Genomic DNA, 26,956 nt, shown 5'->3' with positions numbered 1-26,956 from the left:
CCTTCCCAGTCAGTACACACACACACACACACACACACACATACGAACACACGTGCTCTAGTAACAACAGCTTCCACTGTAGCTAGTTTAGCTTATTCTAAAACTTTGTGAAAATGAAATTATACAGACAAATGATGCAAACTCTTTTAACTTAATTATTTGGCATTCATGCATTTAGCGGCGGTTCTCATTAGTTTGTTTGTTTTTTTTTTTTAAGGTGGTTTTCATTCCACTGTATGAATCCACCACTGATCTGCTCTCCTGTTGAGGAATATTTAAACTCTGCCTAATTTTGTTGTTTGTTTATTTGTTTGTTTGTTAAGTCTCACTATGTAGCCCTGCCCTGCTTGGAACTCACTACATACACCGATCTAGCCTTGAACTCATAAAAATCCATCTACTCCTGGGATTAAAGGTGTGTATCACTATACCCAGCTGGTTCTAGATTTCCTTATTTTAAATAAAAGTACTATTTTTTTTTATTTGTAGAAAGTAGATTTGAGGCTAGCGAGATGGGTCAGCAGTTGAGAGCACTGCTCTTGCAGAGGACCGGGGTTCAGATCCCAGCACCCACATGGCAGCTGACAACCGCCTGTAACTCCAGTTCCAGAGAATATGATGCCCTCTCTTCAGAACTCTGAGGGCAGGAGGCACATGTGTGGTGTAAACACATACATGCAGGCAAAACATTCATACACATAAAATATATGGATCGTTAAAATTTTTTAACGATGAGCTTTAAGATAGCTTTACATTTATTGGAAAATTATGAAATCGAGTGCAGAAGGCTCCCTCATTCCCCGTATTGAGCCTCTCCTCTTAGTCAGCATCTTATTGTTAGAGTGGGACATCTGTTATAATTCACGGTCAGATATCTATCCATTATATTAAGAATCCAGATTTGCTTCTGTCTGTCCACTGCCGGCCGACATTAGTTTAGCTGCCGTGCACCCTTAGGCTCTTCTTGGTTAGTTTAGTGTCTCAGCCTTTCCTTGTTCTGGTGACCTTGACAGTTTTGAGAGGCGGGCAGGTATTTCAGAGGCTGTCCCTTGGCTGGGAGGTGTTTGCTTTTCTCATGAGTAGACTGTGGTATAGCGAGATCCGTGCAAAAGCCTTTCAGGAGCCATTAGCTTTCCGATCTCTTGAGTAAATACCCAGGTGTCGAATTACTGGGTCATGGAGTAGGTATATGTTTAGTTTTAATAGAAACTGCCAGAACTTGTTCAAAAGTGGTTGTGCCATCAGCAAAATATGCGTTCTGCCCGCTGCTCTGCGTCCTCACCCATATGAAGTTCATTGACTTCGTGATGAGATAAATTCCTGAGATTATTTCCTGACACTCCCGAGGCACATCCCTGCCTGGTTGTGACTTTAGGTCTGCCTCTACCTCCCTGTGCTGGGACTAAAGGTATGGGTCGCTATTGCCTAACCTATTTTTGTTTTTGAGACAGGGTCTCCCTATATAACACTAGATGGCCTAGACTGTGTCATGTAGACCAGGCTGGCCTTGAACTCACAGAAATCTGCCTGCCTCTGCCTACCAAGTGCTGGGATTATCCATCCCCAATTTCTATACTTTTACAATTATGAAGACCTGTTTGTTTTCTTGGGAAGAACATGCTATGTGTAGTTGGAAAAGCACACATTGTGCTGTGGTTGGGTGTGCTGGTATGAATGCCAGTGAGATCAAAGTAACTGCCATCCACACCTTCCCCGGCTGATCTTCCAGCTGGCTGGCTAAGCGGTTGGAGGGAGACTCTTCAGTTCCCCAGACACGATTATTTGCCTGTCCGTTTCTGCCTGTTCTCGAGGCTGTAGCACACCTTCAGTTCTCCACAGTTGGCTTCCTCACCAGGTTAGACCGGCTCACCAGCTCACAGCGCCTGGCAACCATTTTAACCTTTTTTTTTTTCCTGCTCCGCAGCCTGTACACTCTGATTGTCATGTGTCAGATCTAAATAGATCACAAACTTCACAAGACAATGGCATTAATTTTTGCTGTAGATAGTCACATTTTATTTTACAGTAATTGAGAGGAAATTTTACTTTGGCTTTATCCACATAGTTAACGTTTCTGGTGCTTTTTATTTCTTTTCGCACGAATGTCTGGTTCTTGTCTAAAGGTGATTTGTCTACAGCTTAAAGAACTTCAGCTAATACAGTAGTACAACTACTCTGACTATGGGAATAGCTTCTCATAGCTTTCATTTGTTTGGCTATACCTTTACTTTATTTTCGGGGTTAATTTTTATTTGGGGGCTGGGGTGATGGCTCCATGGGTAAGAACACTGGCTGCTCTTCCAGAGGACCTGGGTTCAATTCCCAGCTCCCACACCGCAGTTCACAATCATCTGTGACTTCAGTTCCAGGACATCCAACATCCTTTTGTGGCCTCCCAAGGCACCAGGCACACGTGTGGTGCATACACATTCATGTAGGCAAAACATCCATCCACATAAAATAAAAAGAACGAAAATGTTTTTAAAAGAAAACTTATTAGATACAGAATACTGTTTCCAGGTATGCCACCTTTAATCCCAGCACTCAGGAGGCAGAGATAGGAAACTCTGAATTCAAGGCCAGCTTGGCCTACGTAATGAGCTACAGGTCAGCCAAGCCAACCCAGTGAGGCCCTGTTGTGAAAATATGTCTCTGGACTGAGCTAGGCACAGCAGCTCACACCTGTCCTCTCAGTGCTTCAGAGGACAAAGCAGGAGGATTGCCATGAGTTAGATGCTTGGAGTATATAGTAAGTTCCAAGTCCACCTGGACTATTCGGTGAGACTTAAAGCCAAAACCGAAATCTTAGCTTGGCAGGTTGTCTCCCCCTTTCTTCTATACCCTTAAGGATTGCACTGAATTCTGGATTCTACAGTTTCTGGTGAGAAGTTGGTGGTACACTCTCACTCTGTCGTGTGTTCTTTTTTTTCAGAACTTCTTTGAATATTCCCCCTTTACCTTGACTTACAGCCTTTGATCGTGACAGGACTTTTATTTGCATTTTCCTACTCGGACTCTTCAATAAAGTGAGGACTTTTAACAAACCAAAACATTCTCGAGGGTAGTTCTCCGCATACCTCATACCTCTGACTGTTCTGTTTTCCTTCTATGACTTTGATTACAAGTGTGTTAGGCATTTCCATATTTCCCACAACTCCCTTGAGACTGGTCTTTCTCATCCTAGTGATTTCACCTCTCACACTCACGGTGAATGATATATAATGTTTGTGGGCTGTGACTATGTAGCTCAGGTTAGCCTGAAACTTGCTTTGTAGTTTAGACAAGCCTTGAAGTCACCATCCTGCCTCTGCCTTCTTTGTACTGGGACTTCAGGCACACACCAACAGATCCCAGTCACTCTTCTTTTTCTGTTTTTTGTTTTTTTTTTTTTTTTTTGGTTTTTTGTTTTGTTTTGTTTTGTTTTTCCGAGACAGGGTTTCTCTGTGTAGCCCTGGCTGTCCTGGAACTCACTCTGTAGACCAGGCTGGCCTCAAATTCAGAAATCCACCTGCCTCCGCCTCCCAAGTGCTGGGATTAAAGGCGTGTGCCACCACCGCCTGGCTCCAGTCACTCTTCTATAATCTTAATTTGCTGTTAAATCCATCCAAAGAGTTTCTTGAAGATTTTAATTCTAGAAGTTTTATTTTTGTTATGGTTTCTTTGCCAACGTTTCCCGTGTGTTAATTCATTGTGTATGTTTTTCCCTTACATCTTTCAATATACTTGTATTAGATTATCCCCAATATCTTCCCAAATATTCCCATATCATCTGGGTCCAGTTATCATTAGTTTTTCCTTCTCTGAAGGAAGCATTACATTTTCTTGCTTCTTTATATGATCCAACAATTTTGAATTACATTCTGGACATTATAAATGATACATTGCAGAAATCCTAAATTTTCTTACATTTCTCTAAACTATGTAGGAACTGGGGCGGGGTTTTAATTGTGGCTGTTTTCAGTTTATAAAACATGTAGTTAACTTATCTGGGTTAAAGTTCTAGTTCTGCCTCTTTTCCTGGGATAAGCAGCAGCCAGAGTGGCCAACAGCACCATAAAGATTTTATAATTCCAAGGATACCTGAATGAGTTGGTCACCCTGAAGAAACATAAATTTCATAGTTCAGCTTCAGATGGGGTAGAGTGCAGGCATGCACATGTGCACATGCACACACACATTCACACATGCAAATATATGCACACACACTTGCACACATGACCACACACATGCACACACACACTTCCAGAATCAACCAGGCAATTCATACTTCCCTTTTGCCTTTTTCCATATCAGAATTCTTCCCATTATTTCTAATTGACTATGGTTTTTCATTATTGTTGTTATTACTGTTGTGGTTTTAATTAAGACTGTAGATTCTGGATTCAAGCTTTAGTAACTCTAAGATTTAAGATGGAGCCTGTTCTTAAGGCAAAAACCCTTAAGACAGGCTGTTTCTAATGTCTTCAGCTGATAGATTATTTTTTAATTACATGTTGTCTAGAATCTATAATTTGTTTTCTCTGGGAATAATGGTTTGGTATCTCCTGTGTAGCTGAACATTTTTTTAGATATGCTTTTATTTACACAGTAATGATTTACACAAAACTGTTCAGGATAATACCGATCTCATATGTCATAGCATAGATGGTCATCAGGTTATATTCCAGGTTGGTTTGAAAGATACAATCACTCTATTTTCATTCTATTTTCATTGGGAAAGTTCAATATATCAGCCATCCCATGCTAGCAACAAAATATGAAGGCAAAAGAAACATCTGAATTTGAAAGATTAAAAAGACAGCAGTTTAGCATGAGGTATCAGAATCCAAGCCCTTGGGAGGCACAGGTGGGGGTGGGGGTATCAAGGGTTCAAGGTCATTCTCTGACAGCTGTGAAACTTTCACCTGCACACTGAAGAGTCTCAGCGTGGGGGGAGGGGAAACAGAGCTAGTTCAAAGGTTTCATGAGCAACTGTTGTATAGAATGAACATTGTTTAGTTAAATATAGTAAGATAGCCTTTGATTTGGTAGGTGAAATGCAAAAGGCCGTGTTTCCCTTGAATCTTTAAAACCCTTAAAATAGGTCTCAATAACACTTAATGGAAACTCTGGATTAGACATGAGTGGCAGGGCCCTTGGCTCATATAAGGAAGGACCTGGGGTCGGTTCTCCAAAGGCATGCATTAATATTGAATATGTAAGCTTGTTGTGTTAGAACTGAAGACACAGACACAAACCCGTGGCTCCTACTGAATATAAAACACACATATACATGTATGTACATGGGTATCCAGAAACAAACACAGTCCTCTTTGCCAGTGTCATCTGGAATCAGAAGCACAGGCAGCTCCCAGCCTCTGACAGGACATGCAAAGACCATTCTCCTTTAAAGGAACTAGGCTTCCTGGAGAAACAGCTGATCCCAGGGAAAGAAAAAGACGGGTTGGAAACATTGTTCTATGCCAGAAGGCACCAAAGAGATCACAGAAGGAAGACAGTGTCTTCTGGCACAGAAGTCATCACTAAAGAGTCTCCTCTACCCAACCAGCATTCGTGAGCATTGAAATAAACAGTGCTGAACCACAAGCTGCTGAAAATCTGATGAAGGGGCTGGAGAACTCTGGCAGAGGAACTGGTTTCAGTTCCTAGCACCCACATGGTGGTTCATAACCCATTTCTAATGTCAGTTCAATGGGGTTCAATGCCTCTTCTGAATCCTTTGAAGATCAGGCATGCACATGATACATGAATATACATGTAGGCAAAACACATGTGGACACATGAAATAAAATAGAATAAAATAAAATAAAATAATAAATACATTGTTTAATTAGTTTAAAAAGTAAGTCTGGCTGGGCAGTGGTGGCGCGTGCCTTTAATCCCAGCACTTAGGAGGCAGAGGCAGGCAGATTTCTGAGTTCTAGGCCAGCCTGGTTTACAGAGTGAGTTCCAGGACAGCCAGGGCTACACAGAGAAACCCTGTCTCGAAAAAGAAAGCAAACAAACAAAAATAAAAATAAATAAATGAATAGAATGATAGATAGATAGATATAAAAAGTATGAAGATAAATAGCCTATTTATATAGTTTCAAAATACTTGTGAATTAATTCAATTTATGTGTATGTGTCTGAGAGTAGACTCCCTGTGTGTGGTCAGGAGTGCCAGAGGTGGCCAGAAGAGGGCGTCTGATCCCTCGGAGCTGGAGTTATAGGCAGTGAGAACCTACCTAATGTGTGCTAAGAACTGAACTCAGGTCCTCTGGAAGAGCAACAAGTGCTCTTAACAAAGCCATCTCTCCAGGCCGCCAGAGCACTTCTTTTCAACACTTATAAACTATAGAGGTGAAAGAATAGCGACAGAGTGGCAACGCCTGGTTGACACGAAGCCACACGACGTCACACATGAAGTCACACGTCTTCCTCTATGGTGGACACCCTAATACTTACAGAGCAGGACTCATGCCATAAAGGACCAACCTAACTTGAGAAAGAGCTTACAAAGTAACTGGCTCACAATCCTGGCAAGTGTCCAAGTCGTGACAGCTTGAGGGACTGTTCTAGACGGCAAGGGGAGATGTGACAGGGACCACAGCGTGTTCTGGACTAGGTCCTCTTGTGGGAAAGAGTATTATAGACACAATCAGAACACTGATGGGGCAGAGGATAAATTGGTAGTAATTTACCAGTGTTCATTTCCTGGTTTCGATGGCTGTACTGTGGCTATGCCTGAGATAGGACATGCGCTTTAAAGAGCTCGAAGTGAGACGGGTCAACTCAGCAACTTACGCTCAAATTTTCCGGGGTGGGGGGAAGCTCTTTTTGCACTATACTGCAACTTTTCTGTGAGCTTGATAGTGTTTTTTTTCTTTAATTGTAAAAGGGGGGCAGGGGGGCAGTAAGCTAGCTGAGAAACTTTCAACTGTGTGCTGGGAGGATTCTTAAAGGGAACAAAGGAGAGACAGTTCAAAGGCCTGAGAGCAACCGTCTTGTGGCAACATCTTTTAGTTACATACAACAAAGTCGCTTTGGGTTTAGTTTGGTGGTCTAAAGGCAAGAGTCCTGGTCCCGGGACCTTTCAAGCTCCCTGACAATGACATTTAAATTGGTGTCAACACTTTTCAGATACCTTGTGTGTACAAGAGCAGTAAAGATAACTCGGTGCAGCTCCAAAGAGAAAGGGGAGATTTTGACTACCTTAGCACTGGTAACTTCAGAGATATTCAAACCGCCTATACCACAGAGATGGCTTTCCCACGTTAGTAAGAATAGATGCCCAAAAGAGTCCAGAAGAAGGGCATTGGATCCCCTGGAGTTGGAGTTCTAGGAGGATGTGAGCCACTCCATGTAGGTGCCAGGATCTGAACCCTGGTCCTTTGGCAGAGCAGTGTGAACGCTTAGCCACTGAACCATTTCCAATCTAATTGCAATTTTCTCGTCTTAACATTTGCCTCCTAAATAGCAAACTGTATAGAGGTCAGTTCTAGCCTATGACTGAGACAGCTGATGAATCCACCGGGTAAGAGCTCTAAAGGATATTTCTCTTCTTGCTTCCCACGGCAGTTTACCCTTGTTAGTGATTTAGGGCTACATCAGCCGTTTCTCCCTGTGAGTCCTGAAGACAAGCGTCCACTGCATTATGAGAGGCGACAATGTCAGAACGCTTTCCCCCTTCTCTTTCATTTTGGCAGGACTGGGCTTGAACCCAGTACCTCACATATGCTAAGCAAATTCTCCACCCCTGAGCTGTATATCCAGCCCCAATGATGACAGCTTCAATTTTTTTAATACCTTTTGATTATCTTTTCACTGCCAAAGATGATACACAAGAATTTTCATTCTTTTAAAAGAATTTTCAAGATGCCAACACTTTCTGTATTTATGTTATGACTGTGACGGATTACAAATAAAATTTAAACCTAGAAATGACAGTAGTCTGGCTAGGATATCAGAATTTACATCTAAAATTTGGACTCTTCACTTGCAACAAAGCCAGATACCCGCATTTATAACAAAATATGTGAGCAGAGTTTCCTCAGACGCTATATACTTGCCTTTATTGCCTAATAGTATTAAATAATTATCACTCATTTAGGAACACTTGCTAACAGAATTCTCCTCTTCAGAGATCAGATTTCCACTCACAGGTTTACTTATTAAATGTAAGGATGCTAAGGAGAGCAGAATGGCGAACCAGACAGAACTTGTCCTGAGGTGCGCAGTGTGAGCCAGAGTCGAGTCACGCCCAGCCCTCAACCCCAGAGGGGTCACTGCAATGCCGGGCTTCATTTGTCCACACAATGGTAAACCGACATTCTTGTGCCCAAACCTCTTTTTAAAATGTTAGTTTCTCTTATCTAAAATGTCCACTTTTGCTTTCTAGATAAATCTTTGGAAATTTAATTAATACTTTGGACCTTAACTGTGGCCGCTAGCATTTCTGAAAAGCCCTCTGCCAGGCCTCATAGCTACCACCACAGGCGAATTTCTTTCCTGATATGTCACCAGAGGATGAAAGTGACTCCAGTAGCCAAAAACCATGAGGATGGCAAAACAGGGAGCCAGAAGTGATGTCTTTAGAGGGTCATTACTCTTCCCTGTCACCCGGTGCTCGCATGTCTGTGAACATTCTCTGCTTACATCTTTCCAACAGTACTGAGGTCTTCATGGATGGCTTCTTTGTCTGTTTGTTTGTTTAGTGAACTTCCTTAAAAACATCTAAAATGCCCACTTAAGGTTTTAAGGTCCTGGTTCAGTTTGGGGGTTCATGCAGGGTTCACGAACCATTACTCAGATGCCACCTCTCAGTTCCCTGACCACAATGAGTGCTTTCTTATAGAACCATTTTTGCTGACACCTGATCCTATAAAAAATAAAATAAAATAAAAAGCAGCCTCAAGCATTGAGCCCAGCCAGACAGCGAGGGTTCTTTTCATCCAATGCCACTGCTGAGATGTGGGTGCAAGGGCATTTACAACTGTCCCCATTTTACAGACAAGATTCAGACACAGGAGCCAGGTATGGTGGTGTACACCTCTAATCCCCTGGGCTCCGGAGGCAGGGACAGGTGAATCTCTGAGTTCAAGGCCAGCCTGTCTACAGAGTGAGGGCCACTGCTGTTTGTGGGGACCTTAATTCATGCTTTTAAATGCTCTCCGCGTGAACTACAATCTTCAAAGGCTGCACTGAGTGGTGACCTCCAGGTCCTGCTGCTCTCAGACATCTCAGTTAGCCAAGTGTACAGTATTGCAGATTGAGGCAGGAGGAGGAGAAGAACACATCTTAAAGCTGGAGAATCCTTCCAACCATGACATTCTTCCTTCTGAGTCCCAGGACTGAGGGCCAATGATTAAGAAATATCAAATCTTTTTTTAAGAAAAACAGATAGATAAAACAGGTAGCTGGTCACCTTACCCTGCCCTTTTATATGAAGTATTCAATTTCCCCTAAATTAAGGATCTAACAGGAAACTACACACTATGGGCCCCAGAAGAACTGCAGACAATTATTACTAAAATGACAAGCTGAATGTCTGGTTATTTTCCTGTGAAGTTAGTTACCCTAAAGTTGTTCCTATGCATATACTATTTCTATTTTTACCATTTTTCTTACTAATTTCTTAGATGTCACATGCCTCCTAATGAGGTGAAAACATTGGAATGGGCACTTCCTGTCACCCTAATTAAAGGAAAATGTTCTTGCTTAAATGACTGAGCCCACTATGGTCACATTGAGACTTTCGTGCTATAACTGCAAAATGCCTAGTTTCACTGTATCAGCATAAACTAAAGTATACTTGGCTGAACACGGTAGCAGATGTCTGGAGTCCTAGCATTTGGGAGGTAGAGTAGGAAGAATCAACAATTCAGTCATCCTCCACTGCATTGCCAGTTCAAGGTCAGCCTGGGTGACACAGTGAGATCTGGTCTCAAAAAAAAAAAAAAAAAAAAAAAAAAAAAAAAAAAAAAACCTCAACGAAAAGCTACACCGTCTTTAAGACAGGACTCCATTTAACACTACTAATTTTCCTTAAAATAGTTGTTCAGAAAATGATGAACATACCTTTAGCCTATTGAACTCCGTTGGAATTCTTTCAAAGGTTCTTGCATGCTCAAACTTTTCCTGTATGAATACATGGGATCAGGGTGGATGTGGTGGTGGATGCCTGTAATCTCAGTACTCAAAGACAGGTAGATCTCTGTAAGTTCGAGGACAGTCTAGCCTACATGGAGAGTTCCAGGCCATCCAGCGCTACACAGTAAGACTCTATCTAAAACAATAATAAAGTGGTGAGCTATGAATTATGTTGTATGTTTTTATAAAAAAAATGTGGCTTTTTAAATGATTTTTTCTGTTATGTGTTGCCACTAAACATATAAATATAAAAACTAAATGAAATGGGAATTCTCGTCAGCAACTAACAAATGAGTATGTTAGTTACAGAAGAGAAGAAAATATTTACCTCTGACAAATTGCACACTTCCAAACATTAAAAAACATCACAAACTTGAGCTAGAGATGTAGATTAGTTAGTATACTGCTTGTCGGGCCCTCACAAGGCCATGGGTTCAGTCTCCAGCACCCCGTAAATGGGGCGTGGTAACATGTACCTACAACCCAAGCATTTGGAGATGGAAGCAGGAAGGCTCAAACGCTTAAGGCTGAACTCAGCTACATAAGCTATTTGAAAAGTCAGTCTAAGATATATAAGTCCTTATCAGAAAGAAAGAAAGAAAGAAAGAAAGAAAGAAAGAAGAAAGAAAGAAAGAAAGAAAGAAAGAAAGAAAGGAAGGAAGGAAGGAAGGAAGGAAGGAAGGAAGGAAGGAAGGAAGGAAGGAAGGAAGGAAGGAAGGAAGGAAGGAAGAAAGAAAGAAAGAAAGAAAGAAAGAAAGAAAGAAAGAAAGAAAGAAAGAAAGAAAGAAAGAAAGAAAGAAAGAAAGGAAGGAAGGAAGGAAGGAAGGAAGAAAGGAAGGAAGGAAGAAAGAGGGAGGGAGGGAGGGAGGGAGGGAGGGAAGGAAGGAAGAAAGAAAGAGGGAGGGAGGGGAGGGAAGGAAGGAAGGAAGGAAGGAAGGAAGGAAGGAAGAAGAAAGAAAGAAAGAAAGAAAGAAAGAAAGAAAGAAAGAAAGAAAGAAAGAAAGAAAGAAAGAAAGAAAGAAAGAAAGAAAGAAAGGAGACAGTGAACTGGCTCAGTGGGAAAAGCACTTGCCACTGAGTCTGAGGACAGAGTTGGATCCTGGCACACACATGGTGGAAGGAGAACTGACTCCTGAAAGTTGTCCCCTGACCTCCGCATGCATGCTATATGGCATGTACTCCCTCTCCTCATACATGCAAACATACATACATACATACATACACACACACACACACATACATAAGTATAATGTAAAAATAAATAAAAATCAGAAACAGACGCATTTCAGGAAAGAAGATATCTGAGTGATCAGTAAACATTTTTTTAAAAAACCCAAAGTCCTACTCAAAAGAATAATACAAAAGAAAACCACTAGGAGCTACTAACACACACACCAGAATGTCTCAAATGTAAAAAGTTGACTGACAATAGTGAGTGTCACTGAGAGGTGGGACCAATGGAACTCTCAGGCATTGGCAGTGAGAGGGACAATGGCTCCAACATCTTTGGAAACATTTGGTGGCATGTGTCAAGGTTGAACAATGTATTACCCAGAAATATTAGGTCTAGAAATATATCAAAGAGGCATGAGTTTATTTACCCAGAAGAAGACATATATACATCAACAAAGATGGATTCATAAATTGTTGTATATTTCTATTTTATATTATTCAATAATGAAAGATATTGAAGTACTATAAATATAATACACATGGATCTCCAAAATATGTGGAGAAAAAGAAGCCAGAAACAAAGAAGAAGCGCGTACTACATGAGTTTATTTCACTGAAACCCAAACACAAGTAACACTCATCTATACGGTAGAGACCCAAATGGTGCTTACTGAGCATAAAGGGAGAGCATAACTATAGATCGGCGTGAGGAAATGATTTTGGTGTGATAAATGGTCCATCTTTTTGTTTTGTTTTGTTTTGTTTTGTTTTGTTTTGTTTTGTTTTGTTTTGTTTTGTTTTGTTTTGTTTTGTTTCGGGACGGGGTTTCTCTGTGTAGCATTAGCTGTCCTGGAACTCACTCTGTAGACCAGGCTGGCCTGAAACTCAGAGATTTGCCTGCCTCTGCCTCCTGAGTGCTGGGATTAAAGGCATGCACCTGACCCATTTTTTGATAAAAGGATGTGTGTGTGAGTGTGTGTGTGTTTTCACTTGAATGTATGTATCTATGCATGCATGTATGTGTATTATGTGTATGTGTATGTGTATATATATATATGTATATATATATAATGTGTGTATGTGTACACTTTATTGTAGATTAATTTAAAAAATTATTGAAGGGCCAACAAGATGGCTCAGCAGGTAAAAGTGTCTTACTGCCAAGCCCGATGACCTGAGTTTGATCCCATATCATGGACTCACAGAGTGGAAGGAGAGAACCAACTCCCACAAACCATTCTCAGATGTGTACACACACATAAATAAAATGTAACTTTTAAAATGTCAAATCCAGGGCGCTGGTGAGATGGCTCAGTGGTTAAGAGCACTAATTGATCTTCCAGAGGTCATGAGTTCAAATCCCAGCAATCACATGGTGGCTCACAACTATTTGTAATGAGAAACAAAGAAAGAACCTACGGACTGGAGCGAGTGGAGAGTGGGGGAATGGGGAGGATGGGGCTGGAGGGGAGGCACGGAGCAAGTGGGGCCGAAGAAAGAGGGAAAAAAGGGAAGGGGGAGAAATAAAAATATAAAAATAAATAAAATAAAATGTCAAATCTACTGCACAGAAAAACCTCGTCTTGAAAAAAACCAACAACAAAATGTGTAATCTATTGAACCAAACAGTCTCAAACCCGGACCCCCGCCCCCAGTCTTCATTACAGTGCGTCTCCCACATGTCCAGCTGTAACAGCCACCCTCGCTGCTTCCCGTCTCGCACCTAAGTCCAGAGGCAGTGATCTGCTGTCAGCATTCTTGCTTCTGTTCCTGCTTCCATGACTGACCAAATGAAGTCTTTCTGGGGGCTTCGGGTCCCTCTCTCTCAGAACTCTCTCTTCAGGAGAATCCATTCATTCTCCTGGTTTTAAATACTATGGATGTGCTGAAGATGACCACACTCTTAGCCAAGCCTCTTCCCTGGTGCCCTGCCCTCTGCCGTTGTTTTCCGAATGACTCCATTTTATTTCCTACATAGTATTTAGCATAACTCTAATTCCATTGTTGCTCCCTCTTCTTCAGATCTTTTTTCCTTACCTGAATAAACCCATGAGAACCAACACCCAGTCTTCCCTGTCACTGTAAACCAGTATTTTGCATATATGACTGGTAGGAGGAATTCAATACATAGTTTTTAAGGAATCTAGCCAGGCATGGTGGCACGTGACTTTAGTCCCAGCATTTGCAAGGTAGAGGCAGGAGGATCTCTGTGAGTTCTCGGCCAGCCTGCTCTACCCAGTGAGTTCCAGGACAGCTAGGGCTGTTCAGAGAGATCTTGTCTTAAAACAAACTTTGTCATAGTGTGTGTACATGTTGGGGGTGCTCATGCTGCACATGTATGTCTGGGTCAGAAAGCAACTTTGAAGACCTGGTTCCCCCCTTCCACCTTTAGGGGGTTCTGGGCATGGCAAGTGAGTGCGCGCCTTTACCTGCTGCGGCGTCTTGCAGTCTCCCAGGAAGTAATTTTTGAATGAAGTCTGAGTAAAGTCCTGAGTTTTGAATCACATTGTAGAATAAACACTGTGTCACAAGACTAATCAAAACGAAATGTCAGAAAGCTTTTTCTAGCCTAGTGAAAGCGACCTCTAATTCCAGCTGCTCGGAAGATGGAGGTAGCCCAAGGCCTGTCTAGGAGACAGAATGAGCAGAATGAGTTCAAGTCCAGCTTGGACAACTTAGTAGGACTCTATCTCAAAATAAAATGTAAGCAGAGCGCACATTTACCAAGCGTGTGAGGACTAGGTTCAATCAAATAAATAAATAAATAAATAAATAAATAAATAAATAAATAAATAAATATTTTAAAAAGCTTCCATTATTGAACTTTTTATTGGTAGTATTGATTTTTTTGTTTTTGTTTTTGTTTTTCCATTAAGTTGTCCTTGAACTCGTGGCAATTCTAAAACTATGTATTAAATTCCTCGTCTCCTGTTTTAGAGTCTCAAGTACTGGAGCCATACTCTGAGTAACTATTGGAATGATTACTAAGCCAAATGTGTTGGTGTATACATAAAGTCTCAGAACTCGGGAGCAGGGCCCAGCCTGATCTATACAAACAGTTCCAGAATAGCAAGGGTTATTTAGTAACCATTTTCTAAATAAGTAAATGTGCCAGGCGGTGGTGGCACACGCCTGTAATCCCAGCACTCTGGGAGGCAGAGGCAGGCAGATTTCTGAGTTTGAGGCCAGCCTGGTCTACAGAGTGAGTTCCAGGACAGCCAGGGCTACACAGAGAAACCCTGTCTTGAAGAAAACCAAATCCAAAAAAAAAAAAAAAAAACCTAAATAAGTAAATGTGGCAGTTAAGAGCGCTTACTACCCTTCCAGAGGACCCAGGTTCAATTCCCAGTACCCACTTGGCAGCTCACAACTGTCTGTAACTCCAGTTCCATGGGATCTGACATTCTCACACAGACACATGGGCAAACACCAATGCACATTAAAAAAAAGAGATAAGCTCTAAACGTAAGATAAAGTCAGCACTTAAAAAATGACACGTTAAATCTATGTATAGCAATAAACCCCTCGTTAGCTGCGACGAGTGCTAGGGAAGCAGTGATAGGCGTTGCTGATGCTACTCTGACCCAGAGCGATGCTGGACAGACCTTCATGTGCACAGGATTTCCAGGGATCTGGGTGAAGGTCCTGACTCGTCCACCTAGCCCATGCTTCTGCACTTACAACAATTGGCAGTGATACACTCGGTGAGGATGCTCTTGGTCTGCACGATGGTTTGAATGAGAATGGCCGCCACAGGCTCACATTTGAATACTTAGGGCCTCTGTTGTAAGAGGTGTGTCACTGGGGTGACTTTGGAATTTCAAAGACCCCCAGCCACTCCTAGTACCCTCTCTTTCCATCTGTGGCTGTGGGCCAAGGTGTGAGTCTCGCTCTCAGCTGTCCCTTTGCTCAGTCACCATGAGCTCTGTCCCTTGGAAACTATAAAATGCTCTCTTTTATAAGCTGCCTTGGTTATGGTATTTGGTATTTTATTGCAATAGCAGAAGAATTACTAAAGGCCATCTACAACCAAGACTCTCAACAAGGCTCTGAAGAGTCCTTGAAGAGTCCTTATAGGGGATTTGTAGACTAACTCAGGGCTCTGAGTTTGGTTCTTTTTTTGGTTTTTTGAAACAGGATTTTTCTGTTTGGCCCTGGCTGTCCTGTCCTGAAAATAACTCTGTAGACCAGAATGGCCTTGAACTCAGAGATCCACCTGCCTCTGTCTCCGAGTGCTGGGATCAAAGGTGTGTGCCACCCTCTGGCTTCTGTGTCTATTTTTAAGTATGCTGATTTCATACACATTATCTTTACACTGTGTCTGGATGGTCTCTCGTGATATAATAAACTATCTGAAAATTGGTTCCCCCCCCCCTTTGGTCAATCATTCCTACCAAGACCTAGGGTCCTCCTTCAGAAATATATTTGTGCATCTTTTTTAATTGTCGTGGTTTAAATATTGTCTTCTGACAGATGTTTCTTTTTTTTTAAAAAAAAGTCTCAACTGTAATATAAAATAAGTTAATAATAAACTAATACATGGTCTGTATTTCAAAGTGTAAATGCACCAGCGAGATAGAAACCAGAGAGATAAGGCAACTGATGCATCTATAGAATCGCCTCTACAAGGGACACTTCCCACACAGAAAGATACAGGCACATCGATAATAGGAAAAGTATTTGTTGTGAGCTAAACAAGAAACGCATCCTCTCCCAATGAACGCGGTACTTGCAATCCTAGTCAAATCAGTGTGCCCTAACCGTGCAAAACCACTTTGTATTTAAACATAAAGTGAGAGCCTAGAGGTGATTAGACTTAGACCTAAGGAAGCACATCCTGGACCAAGCAGTGGCTTCTTCACAGAGAGCATGGAGAGGAACCCTGAGGGGTGGGTGAAGAGCTGCACAGGAGGGGCTGTTAACAGCGTAGGGAAACCCAGGAAAGTTGGTCTGTGAGAGAGATGGGAGTTGAGTTCATTTTTGGACTTGCTGAGTTGGAAGAAAAACATTAGAAAACTAGGCAGTTAAAGGAAATGTGTGTTGTGGGAACACCAGCCGTGCAGAAGGACAATATTAGAAGACAGAAAACACCCCTGGAAAGACACTGGAAGCTACATTGAGAAGTGTTCTGGGTAGGAGATTAACTTTCGGTGGTGAGTCAATCACTCTGGCAACCATCCTCAAAACAGATTAAGGGTGGTGAGTCTAGATACAAGGTTAGCAGTAGGAGCAAAAAGCACGTGGCATTCTGATTCAGTACTATTCAAAATGGACCTACAGGAGCTGGAGAGATGGCTCAGCGATTAAGAGCACTGACTGCTCTTCTGAAGGTCCTGAGTTCAAATCCCAGCAACCACATGGTGGCTCACAACCATCTGTAATGTGATCTGACACCCTCTTCTGGTGTGTCTGAAGACAGCTACAGTGTACTTAGATATAACAATAAATAAATGTTAAAAATTAAATAAAAAAAATGGACCTACAGGATCCCAGGGGGCCACCAGGGGTGGTGACCTCTGGCAGAGAGAACCCGGGCCCAAAATGGGTCTCCTGATCCTCCCTCTCTTATCTGGACAATGCGTTCACATCTGGGTTTCATCATTCAGCCTCTGTATTGAAAAGTAAATACAAGTTACCTCTAATGCTAACTCTTGGTGAACTGAGCAGTATACAATTCATAGGTCCTTGGGCACATGCCTCTAATCCCAGCCCCTGGGAGATGGGGCAGGAAGATCAAATCAAGCTAGCCTGAGCTACACAATGAGAGCCTTGTCAAAAAGTGCAGGGCCAGGGAGCGGTTAGCAGCTTCTGCTGCTCTCCCAGGGGACCTGTCTTTGGTTCTCAGCACCCGCATCTGTAACTCCAATTTCAGGGGATCTAAAACCTCATAAAAATTTAAAGGCAGGAACGGTGGCACACACCTGTAATTCCAACCATCTAGGGACAGAAGCAGAAAGGTGAAGAGCTTAAGACCAACAAGTCACATAGCAGCCTGGACTTTATGAGACCTTGTCTCAAAGCAAAACAAGCACACACACACACACACACACTCACAAAAAAAAAAAAAAACCTATAAGAATCCTATGAATTATATATGTTATTTAGAGGTAACCAGGACATATTAGGTCACTGGTGTTTCTAACAGCTGTTGGTGACATCCTTTGACAAATACAAACTCCTCCCAGTGAGCTGTACATGCCATTCTGTTGGCCTCCTGTACTCAGACACTGTGTTCTTGATTGTGTATTCTGGGCTCCTAGCCCTTTTAATTCAAATTTGAGAAGTAAGATTTATTCCACTTAAATTGGTACATCTATAGATCATAACACTTAACAAATTATCATGTCTTATGTTTTATATGTATTATAATTTACAAAGAGTCAAAGCAACTGGCTACATTTTCAAATGCAAGGATTGATTTTTTTTTTTTTTTTTTTTGAGACAGGGTTCCTCTATAGCCCTGACTGTCCTGGAACTCACTCTGTAGTTCCAGGCTGGCCTCGAACTCAGAAATCCGCCTGCCTCTGCCTCCCAAGTGCTGGGATTAAAGGTGTGCACCACCACTGCCCAGCTGGTCTTCTTTTAAGATTTATTTTCTTATTATTTGTATGTGTGCCCATGCACTTGAGTGCACTACACGCAGGTGCCAGTGGGGCACAGAAGTGGGTGTTGGAGCCCCTGGATCTTGACTAGAGGTGGCTGCGTGTGCTGGGAATGGTCCCTTCAGGAACAAAACTCATTCTTAACCAATGAGCCGTCTCTCCAGCCTCAAAGGGCTGATTTTTTTTTTTTTTATATTGAATTCCTGACTTCATTTCTAGAATGTATGAAAATGCTAAAATGTTATCCTAATCTTCTCATCTACTCACAGATATATTCTCATTTATTCCGAGAAAGTCTTCTAATGATAGCAAACAGCCTGCAGATGGAGCTGGCTGCAGAGTGCTTGGCTAGTACACATGAAACCCTGGATTCTGTCCCAGAACCAAAGAGACCTGGTGTGGTGATATATAGTTGTAATTTCCAGGGGTGGGGGGTGGGGGGAACCTTGACAAGTCAGTACGATCTAAAGTTCAATTACATAGATATTCAAGGCCACCACAGCTACATGAGACCCTATCTCAAAGAAAGAGAGAGGAAGGGGTGGAGGGGAGAGGGAGGGAGGAGGAGAGAAGGTGCTGGAGCTCCTAGTACTCAATGGACTCAGGACAGAGGGGTCAAGAGCCCTGGCTTTTCTTCCAGAGGACCTGGGTTCAGTTCCTGTCGTCATCATCATCATGGTGGCTCACAGCCATCTCTAACTGCAGTCCAGGGTGTCTGGTACCCTCTTCTGGCCTTTTCAAGCCCCCAGCACACACATGGCACAGACATCCATGCAGGGAAAACACTCACACACATAAAAATAGTGGCATGCAGGTGTGTATTTGTTAGGACTGTATAAAACACCCCTGTCCTGATGCAAAGATCTCAACACAAAGCAAGAGCCACTCATATCATGGGCCCTTAAGCTGTGGGTCACAGAACTCAGTGTGGGGCCCCTAACTTGGCAACAGCAAAACGGTTCTGAATGCAATGACCACAGATTAAGACGCAGCGGAAGTGAAATGAATCCTCCGTGTTTGTGGCAGGACTCAGCCGTGTCCTGTCATGCAACCTCAAGGTAGCCTTGGTTCTAAACGTACCCGTAGCGTGACCCTTGGCATTGTGCAGGCTATCCGGCCACAAAGGCCAGTCAACACTGTCTGAAACACCCTGGGTCAAACCTGAGTCCATTGAATACTGGGAACTGTAGCAGCAAGGTGGGGTTTGTTTTGTTTTTGTCTTTGTGGGGGTAGGGGAGGAATCCAGGACAAGAAACCCTAGTCCTGGAACTTGCTCTGTAGCCCAGGCTGGCCTTAGGAAGGTCTGCCTGCCTCTGTCTCCCGAGTGCCGGGCTAAAGGCAAGTACTTGGCTTTTGTTTTATTAAAACTACAGTTTTCTCCTTTTATGGGAATATAATGGTTTAATTATGGAGAATAAAGACTTTTAATATTTGCCAACCATCATTCCTCAGCGTGTAAATGACAAGTTGGTGTATTTTTGGATTGGATTGGATTAAAATATATGGCTTTTTAAATTGCTATTGGGGGTTTGATAGTTCAGCAGTTAAGAGCACTTTCACAGAGGGCACGTCCGTCCATTCTCAGCACCAGGTGATTTACAATCTCCTCTAACTCCAGCTTCAGGGGCTCTCATGCCCTCTACTGGCCTCCGCAGGTTCTACACTCACCTACACATGCTCACTCATAGGATAAAAAAATTAAAAAATGAGTTATAAAATTGCTGTTTGAGTTGCTGAATTCAACCATTAAGTGAATTTTGACTTGAGATTAGACAATAATTTCTGAAATGGCCGTAAACATACATTGGCCATTTTGTTCTGTGTGTTTATATAAAGCACTGTTTTCAGTATTGGCGACTATTAAAAAAAAAACAAAAAAAACAATCAAGTCCTAAAATCATTGACAATACTCTGTCCTGCCATATTAAATAATTGACCAAGATTTAATTCTTCTATAAAAATAATCACATCCATTTAGTTAACATGACATTTTTAACATTGCCTCAATAAATGATAAAATTATATGTATAGTTATTTTAAAATAAATTTATTTGTGATTTATTACCACCTGGTGTCTGATTTGTATACATCCTTTATTTAATTATCTATACATACATAAAAACTTGCCAGACAAAAAAGGGGTTTGGAGTGGGCAAAGCTTCTGAATGCAGGTTTGCTCTGGTTGTGACGAGTTTCTCCCTCCTGGCTTCCTTGACTCTACTGCACAAAACTGGTTTAGACAAATGCTTTTTGCCAACTTTCAGTCCATGGACGTCTCAAGTTTGACTGCTAGAACCTACCACCCACAGGACTGAGGTGGAGCTGGAAAGCTATGTTTAACAAAGGGAGTAACAGAGCTTTGCGCACCAGGGGCTTACTATCAGGCAGCCATCATGGCCGCAGATCTCACTGCCACATGGCTGGAGCAGAGAACCGGTGCCCACACTCTGACCTCTACATGTGTGATGGACATGTGTGTGCCCCTCCCTACACACAGCCAACTGTAATAGAACATTCAGATAAACATAATGAAAGCTGTGTTCAGCACTGCTTTCTTCGCTGAATACAACAAACTCTTATACAAACCAGGCACTGGGCGTACACAAGTAAAGCTTAAGGGATGGGAAGATGACACAGGACCTGAGCTTGGGTCCCCACCACACACGTAAGAAGCCATGCATGTGTGGCAGTGTGTGCCAGCAATCCCTGCAGTGCAAGCAGAGATGAGAGGATTTCCAGGACCTTCTGACCAGCAACTCCAGCTAAATGAGTGAGCTTCTGGTCCAGTGAGATCCCTGCTTCAAAAATAAGGTGGAGAGCCACAGGAGAGAACACCTGACACCAGCCTCTACCTACACACACACACACACACACGCACAAAACATTCACACAAGCACAAAAATAAACAAATAAGTAATTAAAAATAGTCTCTCACTGAGTGTGGTAACCATCAGCAACCCCAGACCCCGAGAGGCTGAAGCAGGAGGATCATGTATTTGAGGCTAGTTTAAGTTACACCGTGAGACCCTCTTTCACGACCACCACCAAAACATAAAGCCCATAGGAAGGATAACACAATCGACAATTTTCATATACCACTGTAGAAGTACCTACAGAAAAGAGAGGGCTTTGGCAAAAGTGGAAGGGAGTGGGGCACTGGTTAGGGGTAAGAACCAGAAGGCAATGGAGAGACATCATCAAGGCAGGGTGTTCTTGGTGATGTGCTTGAGCAGAGCCTTGAGACCTGGGCAGGTAAGGGTGGGGCAGGGTGTGTTAGGAAAGATGTGGAAGTGTGAGACACACTATTAAGTTGTAGAGAGGACAAGCAGAATGTTTAGAACATGACATCCTACCAGAAGCCCATGATATATCCATGGCTGTGGTTGCTCAACTTTGATATTTTAAACCTCTACACACTCCTATTATGGAGCAAGAAAGCACCACCTAGAAGCTAAGTCTCTGTTAATCCCTGCCATCCAGAATGTGGAAAAGGATTCAAAAATGGGAAAAGAAAATGACTCCCACAAATTCCACAAACTGAACTAAATAACAGAAGCCAAAATCTTAAAAAAAAAAAAAATGACATAATAAAGAACTATTTGGTGCAAGGGCATCCAGTTCTGTGCTGTTGAAAATCTCCCATGGGAATGAAAGCTAGAACAGGTGCCCAGTAGTCTATAGGACGGCCCAGAGGAACTGAGATCCTTCAATGTTATGCACCTTGTTTATAAAGCAGGAAGCTGTATAAAACACACACACATTTGGGACTGGAGAGATGTCTCAGCAGTTAAGAACACAAGCTGTTTTGCAAGGGACCCTGGTTCTGTTCTAAGCACACTCATGGTGGTACACAGCCAACCACCTGTAACTCCAGTTCCACGGGACCCTATACTCTCTTCTGACTATGTGCACAGAACATGCATGTGGTACATATACATACATGCAGGAAAAGTATGCATACATCTGAAATACATAAATTATTTATGTAAAAAAGATACACCTTAAAAGATCTTCCCGTGTGGTTAACATGAAGACTGGATGATAAGTGGGAAACCCACCGGGAAGTCGCCCTTGTGAATTGCCTGTTCTCTGAACCACTCCAAATAAAACAGCTGCTGTAGTGCAGACATAGTGTCACAGAGCCATGCAGCATTGGTGGTCCCTAGCCCTGGGTACAAATACCTAAAGTCCCTGACTGTGGGGAGAGAAATGCTATCAGTTTTAATTTGGTAAACTAGCTCTTCAGCTTTACATGAAAGATTACGTTTTTAATGAAAAGATACAGCCTCTTTTTAAAAAGATAGTGCCTAAGGTCTATATTTTAAAGGCTTATTTCATCTGATGTCTTCACACAGAGAAAGTTCCCCCCCCCAAAAAAAATCTGTTGATGACTGCAAAGATATATGGATAAAAACGTGACGTCACCCACTGAAGGAATTACAGCGTGCTCTTGAAATTCACAATAACTGCGGTGTATTGCTTTGACCACCGAATTAGGCAAAAACAAAGGTATTTTACATAAAAATATATATAAAGCATTTTTATGTCATACATTCTTTTTGTAGTTGTTGTTTTGGTTTTTCGAGACAGGGTTTCTCTTTGTAACCCTGGCTGTCCTGTAACTCACTCTATAGACCAGGCTGGCCCGAACTCAGAAATCTGCCTGCCTCTGCCTCCTAAGTGCTGGGATTAAAGGTGTGCATCACCACTGCCTGGCTATGACATACATTCTTGTATCAGTAAGATGGAGCACTATGATACCGGTCAAATCTCTGTAAAAATATCAAAACAGTACAAAGTATCTCATTTTAAATATCAAAAACATGAGTCAACAAGGTGTTGTGTGTCCTATAATCTTATCACTCAGGAAGCTAAAGCAGGAGGATTGCTATGAACTCAAGGACAACATAGGCTATAATGGATATAAGACTAGCCCTGCATTGTCTCAATAAATAATCAATATTTGCCAGATAAGTATAATTAGTCTAGATTGTTTTTAGATTTTACCACATCAACTATTCTATGGCCAAACTCACATATTAACCTTTTTTAGTTTTTTTATTTAAAGACTGAATTTGTATATTAAATATACAATATAATATCTACCTCTTTGTATCTATTTGATCTAGTCATCCAAACTCATAACTTCTTTAAATCATTAACCTATACTAATGCATTCTTTTCCCACATATAGTCTACAAGTACTGCATTATACAAGTTTTCATTACTTTTTTCTTCAGGAAGTCTTTATTGGTCTTCCTGAAGAGCCTGGTAAGGAGACCCATGTCCTAAAGTATATTATCCAGCTTAGTGTCTGAATTGCATCCTGAATAACTAATTAGCTAATAGCATTAGCACAGAGATACTCCAATTGGGGGTTTACATTATTCCTAATAAACAGCATGGTTAAAATTAGGACATGGTATTGGAGAACTGGCCAGCAACTTCAGGAAAAGAGATCATTTGTCATAACTAAAGCACAAGGGCTTGCTTTAAAATAAAATTTCCCATAGTATATGCCATGCCAACTTCTTCCCCTCTGTTCTTGGTTGGATGAGGAAGCTTTTACATGTAAAATATTACACTTCATAGATCATTATTTAAATTTCAAAACACTTGGAAGTTATATTTTAAACTTTAACCATTAAAAACATTAGAAGCTTAACAAAACAGTTTTGTTTTGTTTTTTCACAAGAGTAAATGTTTGAAGCATCATTCAACAGCGGACATTTGAAAGTTCAGCAGTGCTGCTTGCCATTTTACTGAGAGAAAAAAATATGTTTACATTAGTCAAAGCAGGAAGAAGAAGAAAAGGAGGAGGAGAGGAAGAAGAAGAAGAAGAAGAAGAAGAAGAAGAAGAAGAAGAAGAAGAAGAAGAAGAAGAAGAAGAAGAAGAAGAAGAAGAAGAAGAAGAAGAAGAAGAAGAAGAAGAAGAAAGAAGAAGAAGAATTAGAAGCAGCAGCAGCAGCCATGGGCGCCTCTGGCCAGCATATCAGGCACAAGCTGAGAATTGAGGGCTGTGTTCCACTCAATGGCATTGTGAAACAAGAGCTTTACCATATTTAACTGTGTTCCAAACTTGTTAATCACATTTCATAGTTTCACATACACTAGAACTAAACAAAGATGCCAAGAGATCAAGGTTCGTGTGTTGAATGAGATTTTTCAACCATCATGAAGAAAATATCTGTGATATTCACAACATGTGCAGACCAACACTTTAATTAGGTAAGGGTCAGTATCTCTCTCTTCTAAACGAATGCAACGCTCAACTTCTGATTTTCTCAAGGCCGCCTCTCCTCCCCCAAAGTTGAGCCACATCTTCCATCTTCAGAGTTTTAGAAACACTTGTTGAAAATGTGAAATTGCACTTATCTTAAGGAAGTTCATACAGCAAAGCTTCTGAGAAGCAAACCTATAACTTCCGAAATGAATTCAAATGAAATCCTAACGTGAGCCTTATTTTTGTTTCGGGTATATATATATTTTTAAGTTCATTCAGAAACTTGATTTCCGAGCTAACTAACTACAATTGTTAATCATTTTCAAATGTGCCCTTAGCCCCTAAGACAGAATTCACAGAAAAGTTACATTACAGAAAAGTAGCCACAAGTAACTCAGATTAATTCCTGGACACTGAGGCCGTGGAGTGTCCCTCCCCTCCCCCGGGGGTGGATAGCCATTATTCCATCCCAGACTTGGTGCCAAACTCAGGGACACCCCAAAACCGTTTTTTGCAGATTTAAGGTGACCCACCATACGCCCCGTCTCACAGCCCCCAAGAAATAAAACTGAAGAGAACTTTGCACTTTCCCAAGTTGGGGGAGGAGGGATCCGAGAATCGACACGCATTTAAATTAAAAGAAATAAATAGAAACAAAACCGAGATTCAGAAGGAAGCAGAGCCTCTGAGCGCAAGGCTGGCTCCTGCTGCTCAAAGCCCCCAGCGCAGCCGCGCCGAGCTCACCTTCCTCCATGTCGCCGCGGGCCGCGCGGGCTGCAGCTGTCGCTCAGGCTCCGCAGCCGCTCCACGTGCCGCTGCCGTGGGGACCCGCGCGGCTGGCGGGAGATTCCCGGCGCGGGGAGGCCCCGGGATCGCTCGGTCGCGTCGGCGCAGATGCAGGGCGGGAGCCGGGGCGCGGGGTTACAGCGGCACTGGCTGGCGGCCGCTTTAAAACAGGCTGCGAGCGCCGCGGGTTCCGCACCCTCAACCCACTTTTGAATGTCAAGCCTGAGGAACCCTGATCGCGTGGAAACAGTGCCTCAGCGACCGTCTACTTGAGAAACACCGGGGATGAGGGCGCTGTCGCAAGGAGAGCCGAGCGGTGTGCGCAAGCCCAACTTCCAGATTTGCCTGACACGGAAGGACCTGGAACTTTTTATCTAGACTCAGGGATGACAGCCATGAGAACTGTCAGTGAGAATTCACTTCATTGAGTTATTTGTGGAGTTTCCCACCCACCCCCATCCTGCCCTTCGGTTTTTCACTCCAGTTGGGGAATGGCCCACCATTATGATCCCAACACTTGAGAGGCTGAGGCAGGAGGATTGCCATCAATTCCAGATCAGCCTCAGACTACAGAATGAGCTATTTCTCAGAAAGCAAACTTTAAAAAGTCCTTGGTTCAGATTTATAGATAGTTCAAAAGTACATTGGCATTTACGGCTCTCCAACTTTTTAACATTTACGGCTCTTTAACTTTTTAACTCCAACTTTTGCTGTCCTTTCTGAGAACTGGTTGATTTGCTAGCGCTCAAAAAAAAAAAAAAAAAAAAAGACAGTGTGTATGTGTGCTCATTTCCTACGAATCTTCTTTCTTCTAAATAGGACTCTTTACAAAAATCCACGTATGATGTGTCAGAAGAGTAAAGAGTATGTGGGGCAGAGAGACTAAATCAAGGGAAGGTGTTGGTTCGCAGGGGCGTACCAATCAACATCCTTTCCCATCATCTACACTTTATAGAGGAAGACATTTGACGGTAGGGAGGAGAAAGGGGAAGTGAAGGCAAAACAGTTTTTCAAAGCGCAGCGGTTCATCACGCTGAAGTCCTAGGAGACAGGGCTCAGATGGGCACTTCTAACGATTATGCCAACGATGCTGAAGGGATGACCCCACTTCCGTCATCTTGTTAGTTACACAAATACATTTAAAGCCAGGTATGGTGGTGTAACACCTTTGACCCCATCACTGGGAAGACAGAGGCAAGGAGATCTCTGTGAGCTTGAAGCTCTTGAGAAGTAAAGTTGAGGATTGTACATCAGTCATTTATACCTGAAGAAAATCATACTTCTGAACTAAGCAAGCACACTGAAAATTTACATGAACCATGTTCATGTTAACTAGTGCCTTGGTATATAGGCAGTATGTGAACTCTATATACTATGTCTGTGTACACATGCATATATAACACAGTGACTCACACTGTCTTTGAGATCACAGAACCATAGCAGCATGTCTACTGACATGAGTTAGAGTTCTGCAGGACAATATGGAGTTTGGAGACATACTAAGGTTTAATAAACACTAAAGTTTAATTTTAGTACTGAAAGGGGAAATTTGTTGTTTGTTAGTTTCTAAAAGAAAAAATAGCACATCAAAAGTAGCAGAAGAGGAACTGTAAACTTTCACAGGGATGATAAGGATGAATAGTTAATTGGTTGTTTAAAAGACAGAGAGAAATTTGGGTTTTCTGATACAATGTTCTCTGTACATAACAGTAAACTGTTACCATGCTGTTTGCTGCCTATTCCAGTCTCTTCAGATACTTGAAGAGACAAATAAAAAGCAGAGGGGTACAACCATTCATTTAGCAATTCTACCCTCAAGTGGGTAGAGCATAAATCTCTCCTCTTTAAGGGCAGGATACATTTAGTAATATCCTTCAAACAGTACAGTATTGGGGTTAAGAGGAAACCTTAAATGGAGACATCTGACGTATTTAACATTAAAAATGCTGCAGTGTGATGTTAGTATATATCAGTGACATGATGTATTGGGAACGTCACTTTTCTGCTGCTGTCCTCACAAAAAAATCTATAATTCTATGTA

At 42.1% G+C, this 26,956-nt stretch overlaps 1 protein-coding gene across 2 annotated transcripts in view; it reads right to left on the bottom strand.

Moving 5' to 3' along the window:
- Ikzf3 (IKAROS family zinc finger 3) overlaps positions 1–25,326 on the bottom strand; it is a 90,212-nt gene extending 64,886 nt beyond the window's left edge. Inside the window, exon 1 of one of the 2 annotated variants that reach the window (XM_052196206.1) lies at positions 24,874–25,326. In XM_052196206.1, the coding sequence (XP_052052166.1) occupies positions 24,874–24,883 (10 nt within the window). In that variant the 5' untranslated portion in view covers positions 24,884–25,326. The remainder of the gene's footprint in view (positions 1–24,873) is intronic. The other variant, XM_052196205.1, reaches the window with a different exon arrangement.
- Positions 25,327–26,956: the final 1,630 nt, after the last annotated feature.

This window comes from Apodemus sylvaticus, chromosome 10, assembly GCF_947179515.1.
Source record: "Apodemus sylvaticus chromosome 10, mApoSyl1.1, whole genome shotgun sequence".
In the NCBI taxonomy this organism is placed as follows: Eukaryota; Metazoa; Chordata; class Mammalia; order Rodentia; family Muridae; genus Apodemus; species Apodemus sylvaticus.
Note: the sequence above shows the minus strand (reverse complement) of the source record. Positions and strands in the feature narration are given on the sequence as shown.